Here is a 16,372-nt window from a genome sequence, read left to right as displayed (position 1 = left end):
TAGTGTGCCTGACCTAAAGGACATATTGCTCTTGTAATAGTGGTGTTCTCCTAAAGGAAGTCTGTTTCCGCTGCCTGTCGAGCGCTGAAGCTGAAGTGGACATTTCAGCAGACGATGGATGAGGAGACGAGTCAGCAATTAGACTCACCAGGCCTGAGACTTCCTCCTGGGCACGCTCTGTCTTGTCCACTTGGAGTGAGGCGTCAGGTGGTAAATCAGCTGTCGGCAGATCTTATTGGTGGACTTGAAGGAATCGGTCTCCTGCAACATAAAGATTAATCATATTTCAATCAAAACAAGCAATTTCAATCAAACAGCAATAAACAGCTGGGTGGTTGAGGATTATAGTCAGTATTGGGAAGAATATTTTGAAAATGTATATAGAATTAACATACAGAATACTGAACGCAAGGGAGAATACTGTCTCCCTCGCGTCCGTCCGTCCGTCTGATGGAGTCAGATCCCCCCTTCACTGTGGAACTCCTCCAGGTTTCTACTTTTTCCCAAGGAGGTTTTTTGTAGTTTTTCCTGGCCGAGAAGGAACATCGTCTCCCGCCACCACAGACATTGCTTAATTCGTTTTTCACTGTGGCCCTCAGAGGCAGCCGTTGTTGTGATTTTGGGCGTTACAAAAATAAATTGAATTGAATACCTGCAATAAAATGTATTTTGTAACATTTTCCTTTACATAATAATCTATTCAGAATATTGTTTTCTGAATACTTTATACTTTCTATTATTAGTGAGTGAATTAGTGAATTAGTGAGACTATTCGTCTCACTAATTCTGTGACATTCGAAGACTAAATTGTAACGTAATATTCCTCATATTTTAGGAAAAGTTACCATTCTGAATAACACTAAAAGAAACCGTAACCGTACCGAAATACAGTTACTTTTATTCAGAACATGTATTTTAAGCAAACGTATTCATTTTCTTTCCGACACTGGCTGCGCTTGCATGTCAGAGCACACAGCATCTTTACAGAGAAGCATCTAGATCTAAAATCAGAAGATATTTTTTACTCATTTAAGTTACTGTTTGTCTAGCAGCAATATTGAGAAATGTTCATCAAAGTTTAGAAAAAGTCACACATGTTTAAACAGAGCTTTGTATGTGTGAATCGGTTTGAATTTCTGAATCAAGCACCCTTAATTTTTTCCACTGTGTTGTTATTTACTTTTTATCACGCAATGACGAAATCAAAATGACAAAATAAAGACAAAGCAGCACATTCACTTATAAAATTATGAGGCAGACTTTGACAAAGACATATTTCACTGTCTGGAGCTGAAGAAGCTTTAAAATATAGGACCACCGCCGCCTCCCACATCCTCGCTCTCTCATTCCTCTGTTGGACTGTGCAGGGAAATCTAATTACTGGTACAACACAACAACATGGAGGAGGCAGCGTGTGAGAGGAGAAAGAGACCAAGTCATTTACCTGAAGACGCTAAACCATTCACAGGGCCGCCTTGTGTGCGACATGACATAATTAAAAGCACTTAGCTTTGTTTTATGTTCCATGGTTTTGTACCAAGTCTGGATTTTAGTCCTAGCTAAGCCCTTTATTTAATACAGCATTAACATATGTTTACTTTACAAAACATAGTGGTTGTGTTTTGATTATGGTACAAATAAAAAAACACAAATGTACTGGGTGAAGCGCCATCAGATGAACACCTCAGGGACATCAGCAGCTTGTTACCCCCTTCTATTGTGGATTATATCCAAAACAAAGCCATGAAGGACATGGCCCCGCCCTACCTCAAAAATGCTATTGTACCATATCATACAAACAGAGCGGTGGTCTCAGAGTCTCTAATAGCGAGGAGGTAGAGCAATTAGCTCCCAAGCTCTTGTGTCATGGAATCAGCTCCTGTCCACGTTAAAGAGGCTGACACAGTCTCTTCATTTAAGTTCCTCTTTGAAATCGCTTATGGTCAGGCCAGTTAGGAACAGAAATATAAACCTACAGTTTACCTGCTATGCTGCCCTAGGAGCAACTATGCTGGGGGAAGTATGGCAGCTTGAGCACTATCCTCTGATAAAGACTACTTTTCTTATTAACAATATTTAACATTTTATTTTCAATTGGAGTCTGTCCATTACTGTTCAAATCTTTTTCTCCTTCTCCCTCTTCCCTCAGGAGTGGTTCTGTGTCAGACACATCTGTGGATCCAGATGCTCCTGGAGTCTCTGGAGAAGCGGTCTCTACTACATATGGACGGTTCTTCATCTGCCTTGAAGAACTGGTTCTCCTCCTGAGTGGGTCCAGCTCCACTGTCTATAGTGATCCCAATGTAATGTAACTAAGTAGTGTATCTTAAAAGTCATAATCTGTTATTTACTTTGTAATTAACTTTTTTTTTCAAATTAACTTTCCCACATGTCAAGTTTTCTTCCTTGATCTGCGTCTCCACAAATAATTTATCAAAACATCTCATTCAGCGATGCACAATTAAAAATCTAGGCCTCTGCAAGAAAATATTTGAAAATAAGTATTTTATCTATAGAGCGAGGCACAAGTGGGACATACTTCCAAACAATGATTAACTATTAACTAAAATAACTATTAAAACATTTCCTACCACACATTTAAACAAACCACATTTTAAATAAAAAAAATTTAATCAATATTATATTATTTGTTTAGATAATATCAGACACATTATTAAACTGACTTGTCTCTGAATCCTGGTCACGTTTCCTCAGTCTAAACCACTCCTCCTGCAGGGCTTTCCTCCACAAACCCAGATAAGATTACACTTTCTCACCGTCGATAATCATCTGGTCCAAACTGCAGTCACTTTATCAGATGTTTTTTTTCTTAAACTGATAAGTCCAGTCTGGCAGTAGCTGTGACGGCCTCGAGCTCACGCTTTGACTGACGCTTCAAGATCCTATGGAACTTAAACCTATGCATCTACATTTCCTGATTTGTATTCCACGCCACATGAGTCTTCAGCTGCTGGTCAGGACACAACAGATCGGAAAAGACGTTTTTTAATTAATAAAGTCCAAAATCCATATAAATTACACACTAATTATGATTTGACAAATGATAACACCTGATAACACCTGTTTGTTTTAAAGGATTGTTTTATACAGTCAGAAAATGGTGTCCCTGCAGTTTTAATTGAATGTTGCTTATTGATGGCATAAGCTGCTTTTCCACCAGCCCTGGTCCCACAAACCCGTCCACTTCAGAGCGCCTCGGCCGCTTCTGTTCATGGCGGATTGCGTTTCCATGGTGAGGGCCCGACTCGGAGGGGTCTGCTACTGACGTCACCCAAACGTTTATTTTTCTTTCTTTTTTTAAGAACATCAACCCAAACATTACCAATGTTTTCTCAAGAAATAAAATCTAAATCATACCTGAATTATTCTTCATAAGGCCGATCTCAGCGTTTCACAAAATGACGTTTAATAATTCAATGTTTGTGTGGCTGAGACTTTCCTGGTTAAATAGACTTTCCTGGTTAAATAGAGACTTTCCTGGTTAAATAGAGAGTTAACAAGACACAACCTGTGTTTCTCCCCAGCCTTTTCTGCATCTCTACACTGCGTTTACATGTCTGTTTGTGTTAGAAGCATAAAGTATAATATTTTGGGTCTTGACGTAAGTGTCGCGCATCGATAAACAGGAAATAACTGATGCTACGGCGTACTAGCTTTGCTTTGCTAACAAGTAAAGTAATCATCACTGTCATTTAGAGGTTTGTCACATGATCAGCTCAGCGTTTGGTGAGGACTGACTATTTTCTGTTTATCTGGTAATTTGCAGAAAACCCACGGCACCTGCTCTGGTCCGTCCTCACTTCCGCAAACAGGTCAGCACGTCAGAGAGTGTTTGTGCTGCTTTTAGGCAATCAACTTAAAAGGTTCAAAGAGTTGTTTAGACTCGTGCATTATGTCGTTTTAGGAGCAGGGTCACGCTGTAGCCACTCGCCGCTGCTCCTCAACTGAACCTCCTGTTTTCACAGCTACCACACTTAATGAATGGGATATTAAAATGTTCTTTGCTTTGCTGGATTTAAAAAACATCCAAAATATTACTTAACTATGAACTCCTCCACCTTATGCACCATGTTTTCACTCCTTTGTAAATATGCACATCATGTTTGAAATATTAATAAGGAATATACCGGTGGGTTTTCTAGCGGGATTGAGTAACTTCAACATTCTTAACTTGTTTTCCATGTTCTAAATTATATTCTTTAAGATTGCATAATTCAGTGTAAAACAAAAGATAAATGGTCATACCCTTTTGGGACACTGCAGATCCCGGGCCAGACTGAGCAGCAGTTCGTGGGAGATGGGATCCACCAGGTTGAGGAAAGCCGCATTCTTGTACAAAATATCATTGAGCGATGATCCCTGGAGTCCCAAGTCCTGTAAGAACAGAAGAAGAGTGGCCAAAATGAGCAGAATGTCAACGTGCTGAAGGTGTTTATCACGAGAGATAGAGTTTTGGTGGCTGCATCTCGGTTTGTGGAGTTGTAGGGCTGTTGTTGATTAAAGGCATTCTCGCTCGACTAAAGAAGTGAAAGTGACAAAAGCTCTCAAAACATTTCACCTTCTCAATGATCCAACCAAATATCTAACCCAAACTGCACTAACAAGACCATAATCGCACCATTTGCAGAAACAGTGTATTTATATGTAAGGGGAGATGAAACCTGTGATTCACCCCTAAATCTTCAGATCACTCACTCCATTCTCTTCTTACTGTTGTCCATGTCCTTGTAATCTAAAATAAAATAACTAACCACTATTACAAATTTTGGTAAACTAAAACACTATCAACCAATTAATCGACTAAACAACCTAATGCAGTCCAAAAACATTTGTGTTTGAGATTAAATCCAAACCAAACACACTGTTGATCAAAGTTATACATATTTACAATATCAATATTTACATACAAATAACACACTACAATGGAAATATGAAGACTTAACTGAGTAAAAATGGGTTTTAAAGGTCCAAAATCTTTAAATTTTGGCAAGGCTGACAAAAAATAATACCTCAATTTGTTTATTGGATTATTCAGACAATATTAGTCCCTAATATTACAATCAAATTTCAATGATGAGCTAAAACAGCATGTACCTGTCATGTTAGATATTATCACAAAAGTGTAAAAATATCACCCCTTTGGAAGATTACACTACAGGTTTTTGAGCTTTATCATTCTCTGTTTTTGCAGTAAACCCATTTTCAATCCAAAGACAATCAGTCCGATATTGTGCGTAATCTTTTCACTCTCCAAAACAGCATGACTGCCATAAAATGCACACCCTCTATGCCGTTATGTGCAGTGAGGACAGCGTGCAGCATCAGAGGGAGCAGCTCCTCGTATAAATCTGTGAGACTTGACAAACAGCGCCTGAGGTCGGCCCTTTCGCCGCTCCGTAAGCTCCGACAGCACGAGCACACGCAGAGGAAAACTCCCGTCAGCACTTCCTCCTCCTCCAGACGCTGATTTAGTGCAGCGGCGCTGGGTGGGATTCCCTGACGATGGGCTTTCCTCCAGAGCAGCACACACAGAAAGCTCGGGCGAAATGACGATCTGTGTGAAGCGCTGAGTGGCTGTACGGTTTGCACAGATCTGCACAATTTATGCACGTGCAGCGTTTGCGGTGGAGGGTACATCACCTGCTTGTCTCTGTGCAGGGAGGGGTCCATACACTATCAAATCGCTTGTGAAAAAAGGTGGACAGTTACCATCCGGAGTACATTTTATATAATAGTGATCATCGCAAACAAAGATAATTGCCACCAGAAAAAAGCATGAGTCCTGAGGTTAGTCCTGGCTCAGACCGGGTTGGAATATTGCAAAGAAATGTTGGTAAAGCATTTTGTATGTTATTTATGGCAAAAATTTAATCTATCATTCCTTATTTTATTGCGTTAACTCAACAGTGTTGGGGGTAAATGTTGTTACAGTTGTGGCGTGCATTGCCCTGCGCTAGATCCTTGTTATTTTTATTTATAATCAAGTATAATTGGTTAAACGCGGAACTTTGTCATGATATTGTAACCATATATATTGTCCGTTAGCAGTTTTTATGAATTATCTTGATATTACTGTGAATCACAATAACGCAGGCAATGCAAATCGTGACTTAATATGTCAATATCGTCCCAAGTGTTCCTCGAGGCTGAAAGAGTTAGCCACATTTGGATGACTGCGATTAGACTTGGTAATTCATATTTTAACGGCTGGATTCTGTTTCATTTTAAACATCCAGGAATATCAACATCCTTGAGACAAGATTGAAATCTGAATGAACTAATGCAAGAATGCAATGCCTTTCAGAGTATGTTTGCAGAGGTTTGAACTACAGAGTTTGCAGCTTTTACACAGAATTAAAGGATATTTAGTTGTTTGCAAAATACTTTTTTCAGTTTGCTAATTGTGACCATTCAAATTGTGATCAAATTGTGGTACATCTTGCAGCCCTTCACATTCAAATATATATTCTCTTGCATTGTCCTTTTCAGTTTTTCAATTTCAAACACAAATCAATCAAAGCGCAGGCGCATTTGGTCCACATCTCCACAGATCTGACCTGTAGCGTGGCCTGATGTCGAAGATTGTCGAAGCAGATGACGGTTTTGTAGTTTGTCTTTTCAAACTTCAGTACAGTACATTACTTCGTCGTCATTTTCTTTTAATAATATCTTTCAGAAGTATTCTTATTACAAAAACCCGCAACAAGCTCCCGACGGCACAACCCACACATGCCTCATTTAGTTACATTTATTTTATCGCAGAGTCCATCCAATCTAGTCCTACCGTTGTGCACTGCGATGTCAGACAAATGCCGCAACTGTCAGTCAACAAGTCTTTTTCAGATACACGAGAACCTTTAGACAGTTTGGTTTTAAGTCCTATCACATCACATGGAACTGTGAAGGTGACATTTCCCTGATGAAGTCATGAGTGTCAGACCTGAAGCTGCTTTGCCTCCAGCAGAATGTGTCAAACACTGAGCGGGAAAGGTTTAGAGGTCAATTCATCTCATTATTCTGTTCAAAGAATTATGTCATCTTTCATTAATAGCTAATGAATGATTGTGTACTCAAGGATGGGGTACATAATACATGTTTGTTGACCAGTAAACCAGTTGCAGTGAGTATTTGTTACATACTGCAACTGCTGCTTACTCTCAAGCTCAGATAGATAATGAAATAAGAATCTAATTGTGAAGAAACATAAAGCATGTCTGAGCTCACAAGTACAAGATGTGACAACTTTATATGTTGAACAGAAAATAATCATGTTCATGTCTTTGACAGTGAAGTCAGTAATATCAACACTACAGTTGAAAAAGCAGGCCTTATGAAATGTTTACTGCTTTAAGAGTCTGTGCATTCCTGCTTAAATGGTGTAATTTATGTGAGTATTTGATCATTCTTTGTTTACTATGATCTCAAACGTATTTACTCAAAGGTGATCAGAGATGATGTCACAGGGGCGCTGGTGTTCCTCTTTAAATGATTTGAAACGTGTCAGACCGTAATCATCTCAAGGTGATTATGTCCAGATTGACCCTTCTGGGAGAAGAAAAGCTGCTTTACTGTTACTCCACAGCAAAGGTGGAGATCTACAGCCAATCCCCCTCTCAAAGCCTCAGCTCTGTTAGTCAGACGTGTGGCTCTGAACCCAAATGCTAAAGCTACTACAAGCTTCAGTGAGCAATGAGGAGACTGTTATCACTGCTGCGTGAGCACTTTTACAGCCAGACAAGCTTTAGAGAGAAGGCCCCGGCTCAGTGACCTGCAGAGGCCAGATATGTGAAGCAGGACACGGAACGTTCAGACCAATCATTCAGGCTGAAGCCTCACAACAGCAGAGAAATGTCACTTTTACTAAATACAAATGAGAGAAAAACATCTTTCTCGTGGGCTAATGCACAGAGCATCTGATCTCTTATAGACAAAATAATCCATGTTTGTGCTAAAATCGGCCTAATTGCCCTTTGGCACAGCCATGTTTATTTGCTGTGATTGGTCAGTCGCTCCAAATAAATAAGATGGATCCCTCGAGTTAGAGAAGTGAATGTTTTTAATAAGACGTGACTCTGCAGCAGGAGAGCTTTAATCACAGACTCACGGATCAAAGTCAAAGACAAAGACAAAGTCAAAAACATTGCCTCAAATATTTGTCAAATTTACTGAATTATTTTTCTCAATGACATATCCATGTGACACACATAAATATCATGTTTCACTGTTCACTGACCATACTGTATATATGTTGTATATCAGTATATTTTATTATGTTAATTTTGCATGTCTTGTTTTATCAAAGTTTGTATTATCATAATAGTATTACTCAATGAAGCAAGTTCCAAGTTTGTGAATTGTGTTCAGTGTTAAAACTATTCAGAATGAATCTGATAATAAATATATAACATTCACATTGTCCAAAGAAAAAAGGTGTTTTAATTTAACTGAGCCTGGTTTGTTCTCTAGGAGGATTTCCATGTGATACTTCAGCTCTGCACTGATATCTAACTTATAGTGATTATATCTGGTCACAAAGAAAATAGGTTTGTGTCATAGTTTATAATTCACTTTGCCAGAGCCATGTCCTTTTTTGTCTGAGAAATACATTTCCTCTGTGTCTGCTGCGCCTCATTAGGTTTAACCAAATAAATTGGCATTGTTGCTTCTGCTGAAGCTGTTACATTTGTACATTTGGATTTGTATTATTTTAAGCAACAAGTCTTGCTGCAATGAATTCTACATACTGTATTGCTCATAATAAAGAACATATCTGTCTAATTTAATACATATAAAGTATACAGTGTACTATCGTGTCATTCCTTTAATGTGTACGCCTTTGCTAATGTAAAGCATAAACATAACTTCCATTTGCATCCAGATGGGCAGGACTCTTTGATCTCTGCGCCACAGAGGACACAGCATCAGGTAAAGTCTTCTGGAGTCATAATCCAATCTAATTTAAAGGACCTGGTTGAAAGATTACAGTGCAAGATGTTTACGTTGTACATACAATGTGTTCCTCAGTATCCCACAATGCACACTGTGTTAAGCCTTTTCAACACTGTTTGTTTGTCTCTCAGAGAGCAGAAAGTAGTGCAGGTTTCCTCCGGGGCTTTGGCTTCATCTCCTCCATCTCAAAGAGCTCACACACAAAGTAAAGTGTGTCTGCTCTGGATCTAAACGTGTTAATATTCAGGACATGAGCTGGAGCTGGCCCAGAGTCCGGCCTCTTTCTGACCAGGCAGGTGTCCAGACCTGATGCTCCGCCAGAGACGAGAGGCAGCATCTTAACAACAACTAACGCTCTTCAGCTGCTGAAGACAATGTGCACGAAACACATCTGAGGTACGTTCCTCAAACATGTTTATTATGGAATCTGTGATGCGACAGACTTTTCAGCAAGTATTTACAGTCACAGCGAAATGCTTAATAGGATATATCATTTTATCAGTCACATCGCATAAAATAGAACGAAAAAGTCCCTCTAAAATAAGTATAATTATCATCATTATCATCGTAACTTAATAATGATGATGATGAAGGACTATTTAGGCTGTTATAAGTACAGGGTTTCATTTTAAACACATCAGTTGTCAGAATGATGAAGTTTCTTCGACTTTCTACTGAAGTGCCTCACCTTCCTCAGCAGCTTGAGCACTTCTGCGGTTTGCTCGAGCTTCTGTTCCCGCAGAAGCTTCTGCATGTCCCGGATCCACGCCACCCTGCGCACGTACGGGCTGTTTTTGCTTTTGCGCATTATCCCTGGAAGCTTGTCGGACTTGAGCATCAGCGAGGTAAACAAGAAGTCTCCTCCGCTCCTGGTGGCGCTCCTCTCGCTGTCACAGGACGTGTCATTGCGCTGGCGTCTCCTCCTGGACAATTTGGAGTCCAAATCGAGACTTCTCTGTCTGGTCAACTTGGAGCCCATCACTCCGGCGCGAGGGGACGCGAGTGAGCAGCGTGAACCCGGAGCACTATTGAGCAAAACATCCCATTCTCCTGCTGAACTTGAGGCGGGATGAGGCCGAAGACAGACGCAGGACGACGGAGCGGGAAAGTTACGAAGTCTCAACAATAACACAACAGTTGGTTACGTGCCGTGTGCGTCGTGGCTGTGCCTCCTCGTCTCCTTTCATGCAACGCTATACTCTGCACTCGTGCGCTCCTCAGCCAATCACAGGCTGAGGCTGAAGAGTCGTGCTGGAAAGTGCTCCGCGCGCGCTGCTCCGCACGCGCTGCCCCGCGGAGGGAACAGGTTGTGAACCGGTGACCTTGTTCTGCACCGCTGTTTGCTTCACTTTAAACCATCTTTCATTTTCCAAACCTAAACGTCCGAATCAAGTAACAGATTACAAATAAGCAAGGCAAGTTTATTTGTAGAGCACAATTGTAGTGCACAAGGTGCATTCAAATCACAAAGACGTGACAGAAATCACAAAACAGTTTAAGGCATAAAAGAGAAGAGTGCAAAGAAAATCACTTCTCTCATATGCACATTTAAACAAACTGTTTTTAGCTTAGATTTGAACATTGTCAGAGTAGAAGCCGGTCTCACATCTTCAGGAAGACTCTTCCAGATTTTAGCTGAATAAAACTGAAACGTACATTCTCCATGTGTAGTCCTGACTCTGGCACCAGCAGGAGGCCGGTCCATGTTTAGTCCTGACTCTGGCACCAGCAGGAGGCCGGTCCATGTTTAGTCCTGACTCTGGTACCAGCAGGAGGCCGGTCCATGTTTAGTCCTGACTCTGGGCACCAGCAGGAGGCCGGTCCATGTTTAGTCCTGACTCTGGCACCAGCAGGAGGCCGGTCCATGTTTAGTCCTGACTCTGGGCACCAGCAGGAGGCCGGTCCATGTTTAGTCCTGACTCTGGTACCAGCAGGAGGCCGGTCCATGTTTAGTCCTGACTCTGGGCACCAGCAGGAGGCCGGTCCATGTTTAGTCCTGACTCTGGCACCAGCAGGAGGCCGGTCCATGTTTAGTCCTGACTCTGGGCACCAGCAGGAGGCCGGTCCATGTTTAGTCCTGACTCTGGCACCAGCAGGAGGCCGGTCCATGTTTAGTCCTGACTCTGGCACCAGCAGGAGGCCGGTCCATGTTTAGTCCTGACTCTGGCAGCAGCAGGAGGCCGGTCCATGTTTAGTCCTCACTCTGGCACCAGCAGGAGCCATTTTGTGCAAATTAAGCATTAAATGGAGAAGTTTCCACCACCGGTCATAGCTGCTCATGGCACTTCTTCTGTTGCTTTTAATTGCGGTTGGCAGACAACTGAAAAGGTGCATTTACCACCACCTACTGTAGTTGTACATCTAACTTGTGTTTTATGGTGGTTGGTATCCATAAAGTAACGTTACTGCCACCTACTGTAGTTGTATGTCTTAGTATGTGTTTTACGCTAGACTGTGAGAGAGAGAAAGTTCCCCTTCTCTGAGCGGTACGAGTCAGCACTGTGCAGAAAGCAGTCTGTGTGTGACGCTGGTAAAAGTTATCACTCTCACTCACTCATACTGTTTCGCCATGGAGATCTCAGAAGTCTAACTGACAAACTCAGCAATGTAAACAAATAGGGAAACTATTACACGAAAAAAAATCACACAAAAAATTAACAAAAAGAAAGGAATGTGACCAGTGAAACGGTCCAAAACTGTGTTCCTATAATAATAATAATGATAATAATAATAATGATAATAATAATAATAATAATAATAATAATAAATATAGCCGCAAGCGGCAATGATCGGCCCTCGCCACGCCGCCGCCACACCGCCGCCACACCGCAAGAGGAGGGGGCGCTAACGCGCCCCAATTGTCCTTTTATTACGCCTACTGCTGAATCTGTGACGCTGTCACATCTTCTCCCCTTTGTTTTACCATCAAAAAGCTATTTTATTTTGAATTCTTGGCAAAATGTGCGGCTTTGCCGCACAGACACCGTGACTCTTTGAATGAAAATGTGGATAACTTTTGATGGTCCTGAAGATGAGTCTCACCAAATTTCAGGTTAATAGGGCTGACGCCCTGGGAGGAGTTTGTGAAAGTCTAAAGTGTAAACATGTTCTGGCGATTTCCCCATTGGAATAACATGAAAGGTTTCGGTCATCGTTACGGCAACGCCATAACAATTATGACATGGGTCTCATTGACTTTTTTGATGGGGATGCTAAAATTGAGTTGTGTGTCAAATTTCATATAATTTCGCAAAACTAAACATTTAACCTCCATATAAAATCTGTAGGGGGCGCTGTGGCGCCAAATGAATTTATTTCACTTCAAGTAGGTTTAGGGCAAAGAGTTTAACAACTGATTCTAATTTGACGCAATTCGGACTTTATCCGCGCAAACGGCAGAAATTTTAAATATGGGAGATTTCTGAAATTCTAGCTACAGTTTGCGGCTTCGCCGCACAGAGACCGTGAGAGGTATCAATGTAATTTGGATAACTTTTGATGTCCCACTCCTCAGTAGCATTTTTACCAAATTTCAGCTTTTTAGGGCTAACGCCCTGGGAGGAGTTCGTAAAAGTACGACGTTTGGAAAAACTCCGAAGTCATGTTTAGCCATTTTTGAAGCAATATGGCCGACATTTGGTTGGGCGGACGGCGTTGCCGTAATAATATTTTTTACTTCTCTTGTCACCATCTACCTCTGCGCCAAATTTCATGATTCTACGATCAGATTTTTTTTGGGTCATTTCCCATCTCTCAATGCATTTTTGGTACATTCGGGGGCGCTGACGCGCCAATTTTTTTTATTTTAGAAAAGGGAAATAGCCAAAATGTAGAGAGGCACGATTTTTAGAGGTGTGAACATTTTTGTGACTTTTCGTCAATGTTCACTGGGTGAAAAATAGGGGGGTTGGTCCCGAGAAGAAGAAAGAAAGAATAATATTCCGATGCGAAAACAATGTTTCCCATTTTTCAAATATCATAAACTATACATTTTCGGAAAGCGCTCGCGCTTTCCTACCTCATGGTGTGGGTCCCTGGTCACTGACGGGTACTTTCGTTAATTTTGAGTGGGCTCCGCCCACTTTGTGTTTTTGGCCCTCTATACAGTAATAATGTTCAATTTTTGCATTACATGCTTATATGCACGGAACATGCAAGAGATGGGGAACGTATTCGTGAGCTACTTAGCGCAAATGAGTGCTTTATATGGGGATGACGACCGCTTCGCGGTCGTCATCTCAATGTAAAGTGCTCGTTTAGTGCGCACTTTTGCACGGGCTTCGCCCGTTTACAACGGTAATGTTCCATTTTCCTACTACTAATTAGTATGCACGGGGCGTGCATGAGTGAAGGAGTGCGTTAGTGAGTGTTTGGAAGTGGGCGAGCGCTTCGCGCTCGATTTCGTGCGCACTACGTGCGCACTTTCGCAGCCGTGCTTCGCACGGCCTTACGAGATTAATAGGCCTCTCGCCAGCTTGTGGCGCTCGGGCCTAATAATAATGATCCTCTAGAACTAATTGTGACTGAATAATAAATAACATTCAGCTACAGATGGTCAACACTCCAGGTTTGATGCTGATTGTTTGGCTCATTATCAAACCTATAGATCATTAGTCTATAATTCTTGCACAGTAAAAGTAGTAGAAGTAAATTCACTGAATTAATTTAGCTTCTTGTTGCTGTCAAGGTAAAGATTAAAGTTATTGATCCTTTCTCAAGTCATTCCCACACAGTTCAATAGTCTGTAGTCAGCTGTTCATAAATAATCACAGGCAAGAGCTTATCATTGTTTGATTATTCATTTGTTTTTATAGGAGGTATTATGGCGTATTAAACACAGTTAAATATAGCAGCCTAATGCATCCACAGTTGACCAGATCAATTGTTGTGTATTGTTTTAAAATGCGCTCGGACAATGTTTTTTCTAACATAATAGAAACTGATATTTAAAGCAGAACAAAATCCTTACATTGCGACTTGAGGTTTAAACCTGGTCATTGTCATTTGTTTTTATAGAAAAATGAAGCTTAAATGTATCTTGCGTTGAAGTAAGTTTTCCTAAAAAGCCACATATAGAGATGCACATATATGCAGCGCGGCTAATGGGCCTCAGCAGATAAAAACACAAACACGTTCTGTTTTCGCAGCTGTTGTGATGTCGGATCCAGGACAGGCTTCACATTAAGAAAAGGACGCTCTGCATCTGGGAAATATCTTTGGATAAAGTGGCTGAAGGATGCTTTGCTCGTCAACTTGATCATCTATATTCTTCACACAGCGGGGCAGAGGCCACTCGATCTGTGCCTGTGACTTTACCTGCGCCGATCCTGACTCATTTATGGACACTTTGTATTTGTCTCTGAACCACCGGAGAGGCAAAGCTTCAAGAGTGCAGTTCAGCATGGGTAAGACCTGTAAGTATTCAACTGCATTCACTCAGAGTACAACAATGTGTTATAATACCATGATGTAACATTTAATTATGTATTAGTTTACCCCACTTCCACATTGCTGCTCAATGCTCTGACCCCACAGCTTCGGCGTTTGTTTCTCTGGAGTTGCCTCACGCCTCTCGTCTTGGCAGATGTGGTCTTCTTCCTGCAGCTAAAAGCATTCATCTTCCGAGTAAGGAGTGAGGCCTAAAACATTTTCTGTTCTTACTGTCGGAATGTGCTTAAAATGTAAAAGTAAAATCTGTAGGCGGGGAGTGGTGGGCAAAAGTAGCGAAAACAACTTGGTCTAGCAATAGTTTATCATTGGATCAAGTGTGTGTGCCACATGTTATCTATTTAAAACAGGCAAGGTTACGGTGAGTTAATCTTTTATGACAAGTGTGCGAGACTCCCACCACGACAAAAGGCCTTTCATTTTTGTAATTTAGTGAATTCAGGCACTTTTCACCGTCTCCATACTTGCCCAGAATTGACCTCGCAAATGAAGTGACTGTTTTCACGCGACGGACACCGGGAAAGGGCCGCTTGGCGTTGTTGTAGCGTCTGTGCCTCCTCCCAACTGTGGGTTACAGCAGGGGTTAATGTTCAATGACTTTGCTGACAGCTCTGCATCGTAATCCAGGTCTGTTCTTCAGCTCCGTCAGATAGTGGCAGCCAGCTCTGCACTCGAGAGTCCAGGCGCAGCCAAGGTAAGACACACGTTTGTAAAAAATGCGGGTTTTGGCAAAGAGACAGCGAACTCAGGGTTTAGTAATAGTTTGTAACGACTGGCGTGTCACTTGCAACGAACAAAGAAAAGCAAAGATTGAGAGTCGTTAACCTTAAATGATGTCTAAATATGAGCTTTGACCTTCAACTGCATTTGTCAGACATTATAGTTGACCATAAAGAGAATAGGCATCTCACTCTGACTCATCTGTGAATAGAACTAATCATACTGATCGATACTAAAATGAAAATGATCGAAACTAGACACTCATTCGAGCAAGTAAAAAAGTGACATCAACAGGACGAAATTGCTGAAACACTTGTAGGACGTCCTTCAGCTTTAACACATCTACAGAGTATCCTGTCTACTCCTTATTGAGTTTGAAACTTGCTCTAAACCATGGTATATTTTTAGTAACAGACATTATCCCCCACCACAGGACATAGTGAAGTGTGAACATGGACAAGAAGGTTATTGCCCTGGCTCTGCTGCTGCTGCTGGTGGCGGTGGCTGGGACCTTCCTGGGGGTCTACTTCGGCGTGGGCAAAGGAAATGCTTCTGGTGTGTTCTTCAAGGCGGCCGTGGCAGCGGACGCCGGCAAGTGTTCGGAGGTCGGCAGGTCAGACAGCCATTTACGTCATTTAAAAAAACGAACATGTAAAAGAGACTGTACTGTAAGTGTTTCTTCTCGTGTTCTCAGGGATATTTTAAAGAGAGGAGGGTCTGCGGTGGACGGGACAATAGCTGCGTTACTGTGTGTCGGGCTGGTGAACGCTCATAGCATGGGTATCGGAGGAGGGCTTTTCTTCACTATCTACGACGCAAAGACTGGTAAAATTTTTATAACAATCTAACAAACTAAGACAGTCTTTGATCCCAACGTCAGTCAAACTACTGAGCTCTGAATGACTTACCGTGTTTTCTGGACTATGAGTCGCACCAGCCAAAAAATGCATAATAGAGAAGAATAAAACATATATTAGTGTTACTGGAGTATAAGTCGCACCAGCCAAAAAATGCATAATAGAGAAGAATAAAACATATATAAGTGTCACTGGAGTATAAGTCGCACCAGCCAAAAAAGGCATAATAGAGAAGAACAAAACATATACAAGTTGCACTGGAGTATGAAATGCGGTTGCAAGTGTGAAAATAACAAATAATATCACATACAAGTCGCTCCGGAGTACTGTATAAGAATAAGTATTTAAGAATAAGTCGCACCCCGGCCAAAACTATG

At 41.4% G+C, this 16,372-nt stretch overlaps 2 protein-coding genes across 2 annotated transcripts in view; one reads left to right on the top strand and one right to left on the bottom strand.

Annotated features, from left to right (window-relative positions):
- Positions 1 to 10,155, bottom strand: part of lrrc75bb (leucine rich repeat containing 75Bb) — a 32,299-nt gene extending 22,144 nt beyond the window's left edge. Inside the window, exons 1-3 of the mRNA XM_072455433.1 lie at positions 9,659 to 10,155; positions 4,267 to 4,395; positions 149 to 261 (exon numbers count right to left, since the gene is read on the bottom strand). Of these exons, the coding sequence (XP_072311534.1) occupies positions 149 to 261; positions 4,267 to 4,395; positions 9,659 to 9,949 (533 nt within the window). The 5' untranslated portion in view covers positions 9,950 to 10,155. The remainder of the gene's footprint in view (positions 1 to 148; positions 262 to 4,266; positions 4,396 to 9,658) is intronic.
- Positions 10,156 to 14,018: 3,863 nt separating this feature from the next.
- ggt1b (gamma-glutamyltransferase 1b) overlaps positions 14,019 to 16,372 on the top strand; it is a 12,803-nt gene continuing 10,449 nt past the window's right edge. Inside the window, exons 1-5 of the mRNA XM_072455432.1 lie at positions 14,019 to 14,384; positions 14,506 to 14,595; positions 15,046 to 15,112; positions 15,547 to 15,751; positions 15,833 to 15,963. Coding sequence (XP_072311533.1) covers positions 15,591 to 15,751; positions 15,833 to 15,963 — 292 coding nt within the window. The 5' untranslated portion in view covers positions 14,019 to 14,384; positions 14,506 to 14,595; positions 15,046 to 15,112; positions 15,547 to 15,590. The remainder of the gene's footprint in view (positions 14,385 to 14,505; positions 14,596 to 15,045; positions 15,113 to 15,546; positions 15,752 to 15,832; positions 15,964 to 16,372) is intronic.

This window comes from Eucyclogobius newberryi, unplaced genomic scaffold (genome assembly GCF_026437365.1).
Source record: "Eucyclogobius newberryi isolate DKJ021-1_F unplaced genomic scaffold, fEucNew1.0.hap1 SCAF_2, whole genome shotgun sequence".
Lineage (NCBI taxonomy): Eukaryota > Metazoa > Chordata > Actinopteri > Gobiiformes > Gobiidae > Eucyclogobius > Eucyclogobius newberryi.
The sequence above is the reverse complement of the archived record's forward strand: the minus strand, read 5'-3'. Positions and strand labels throughout refer to the sequence as shown.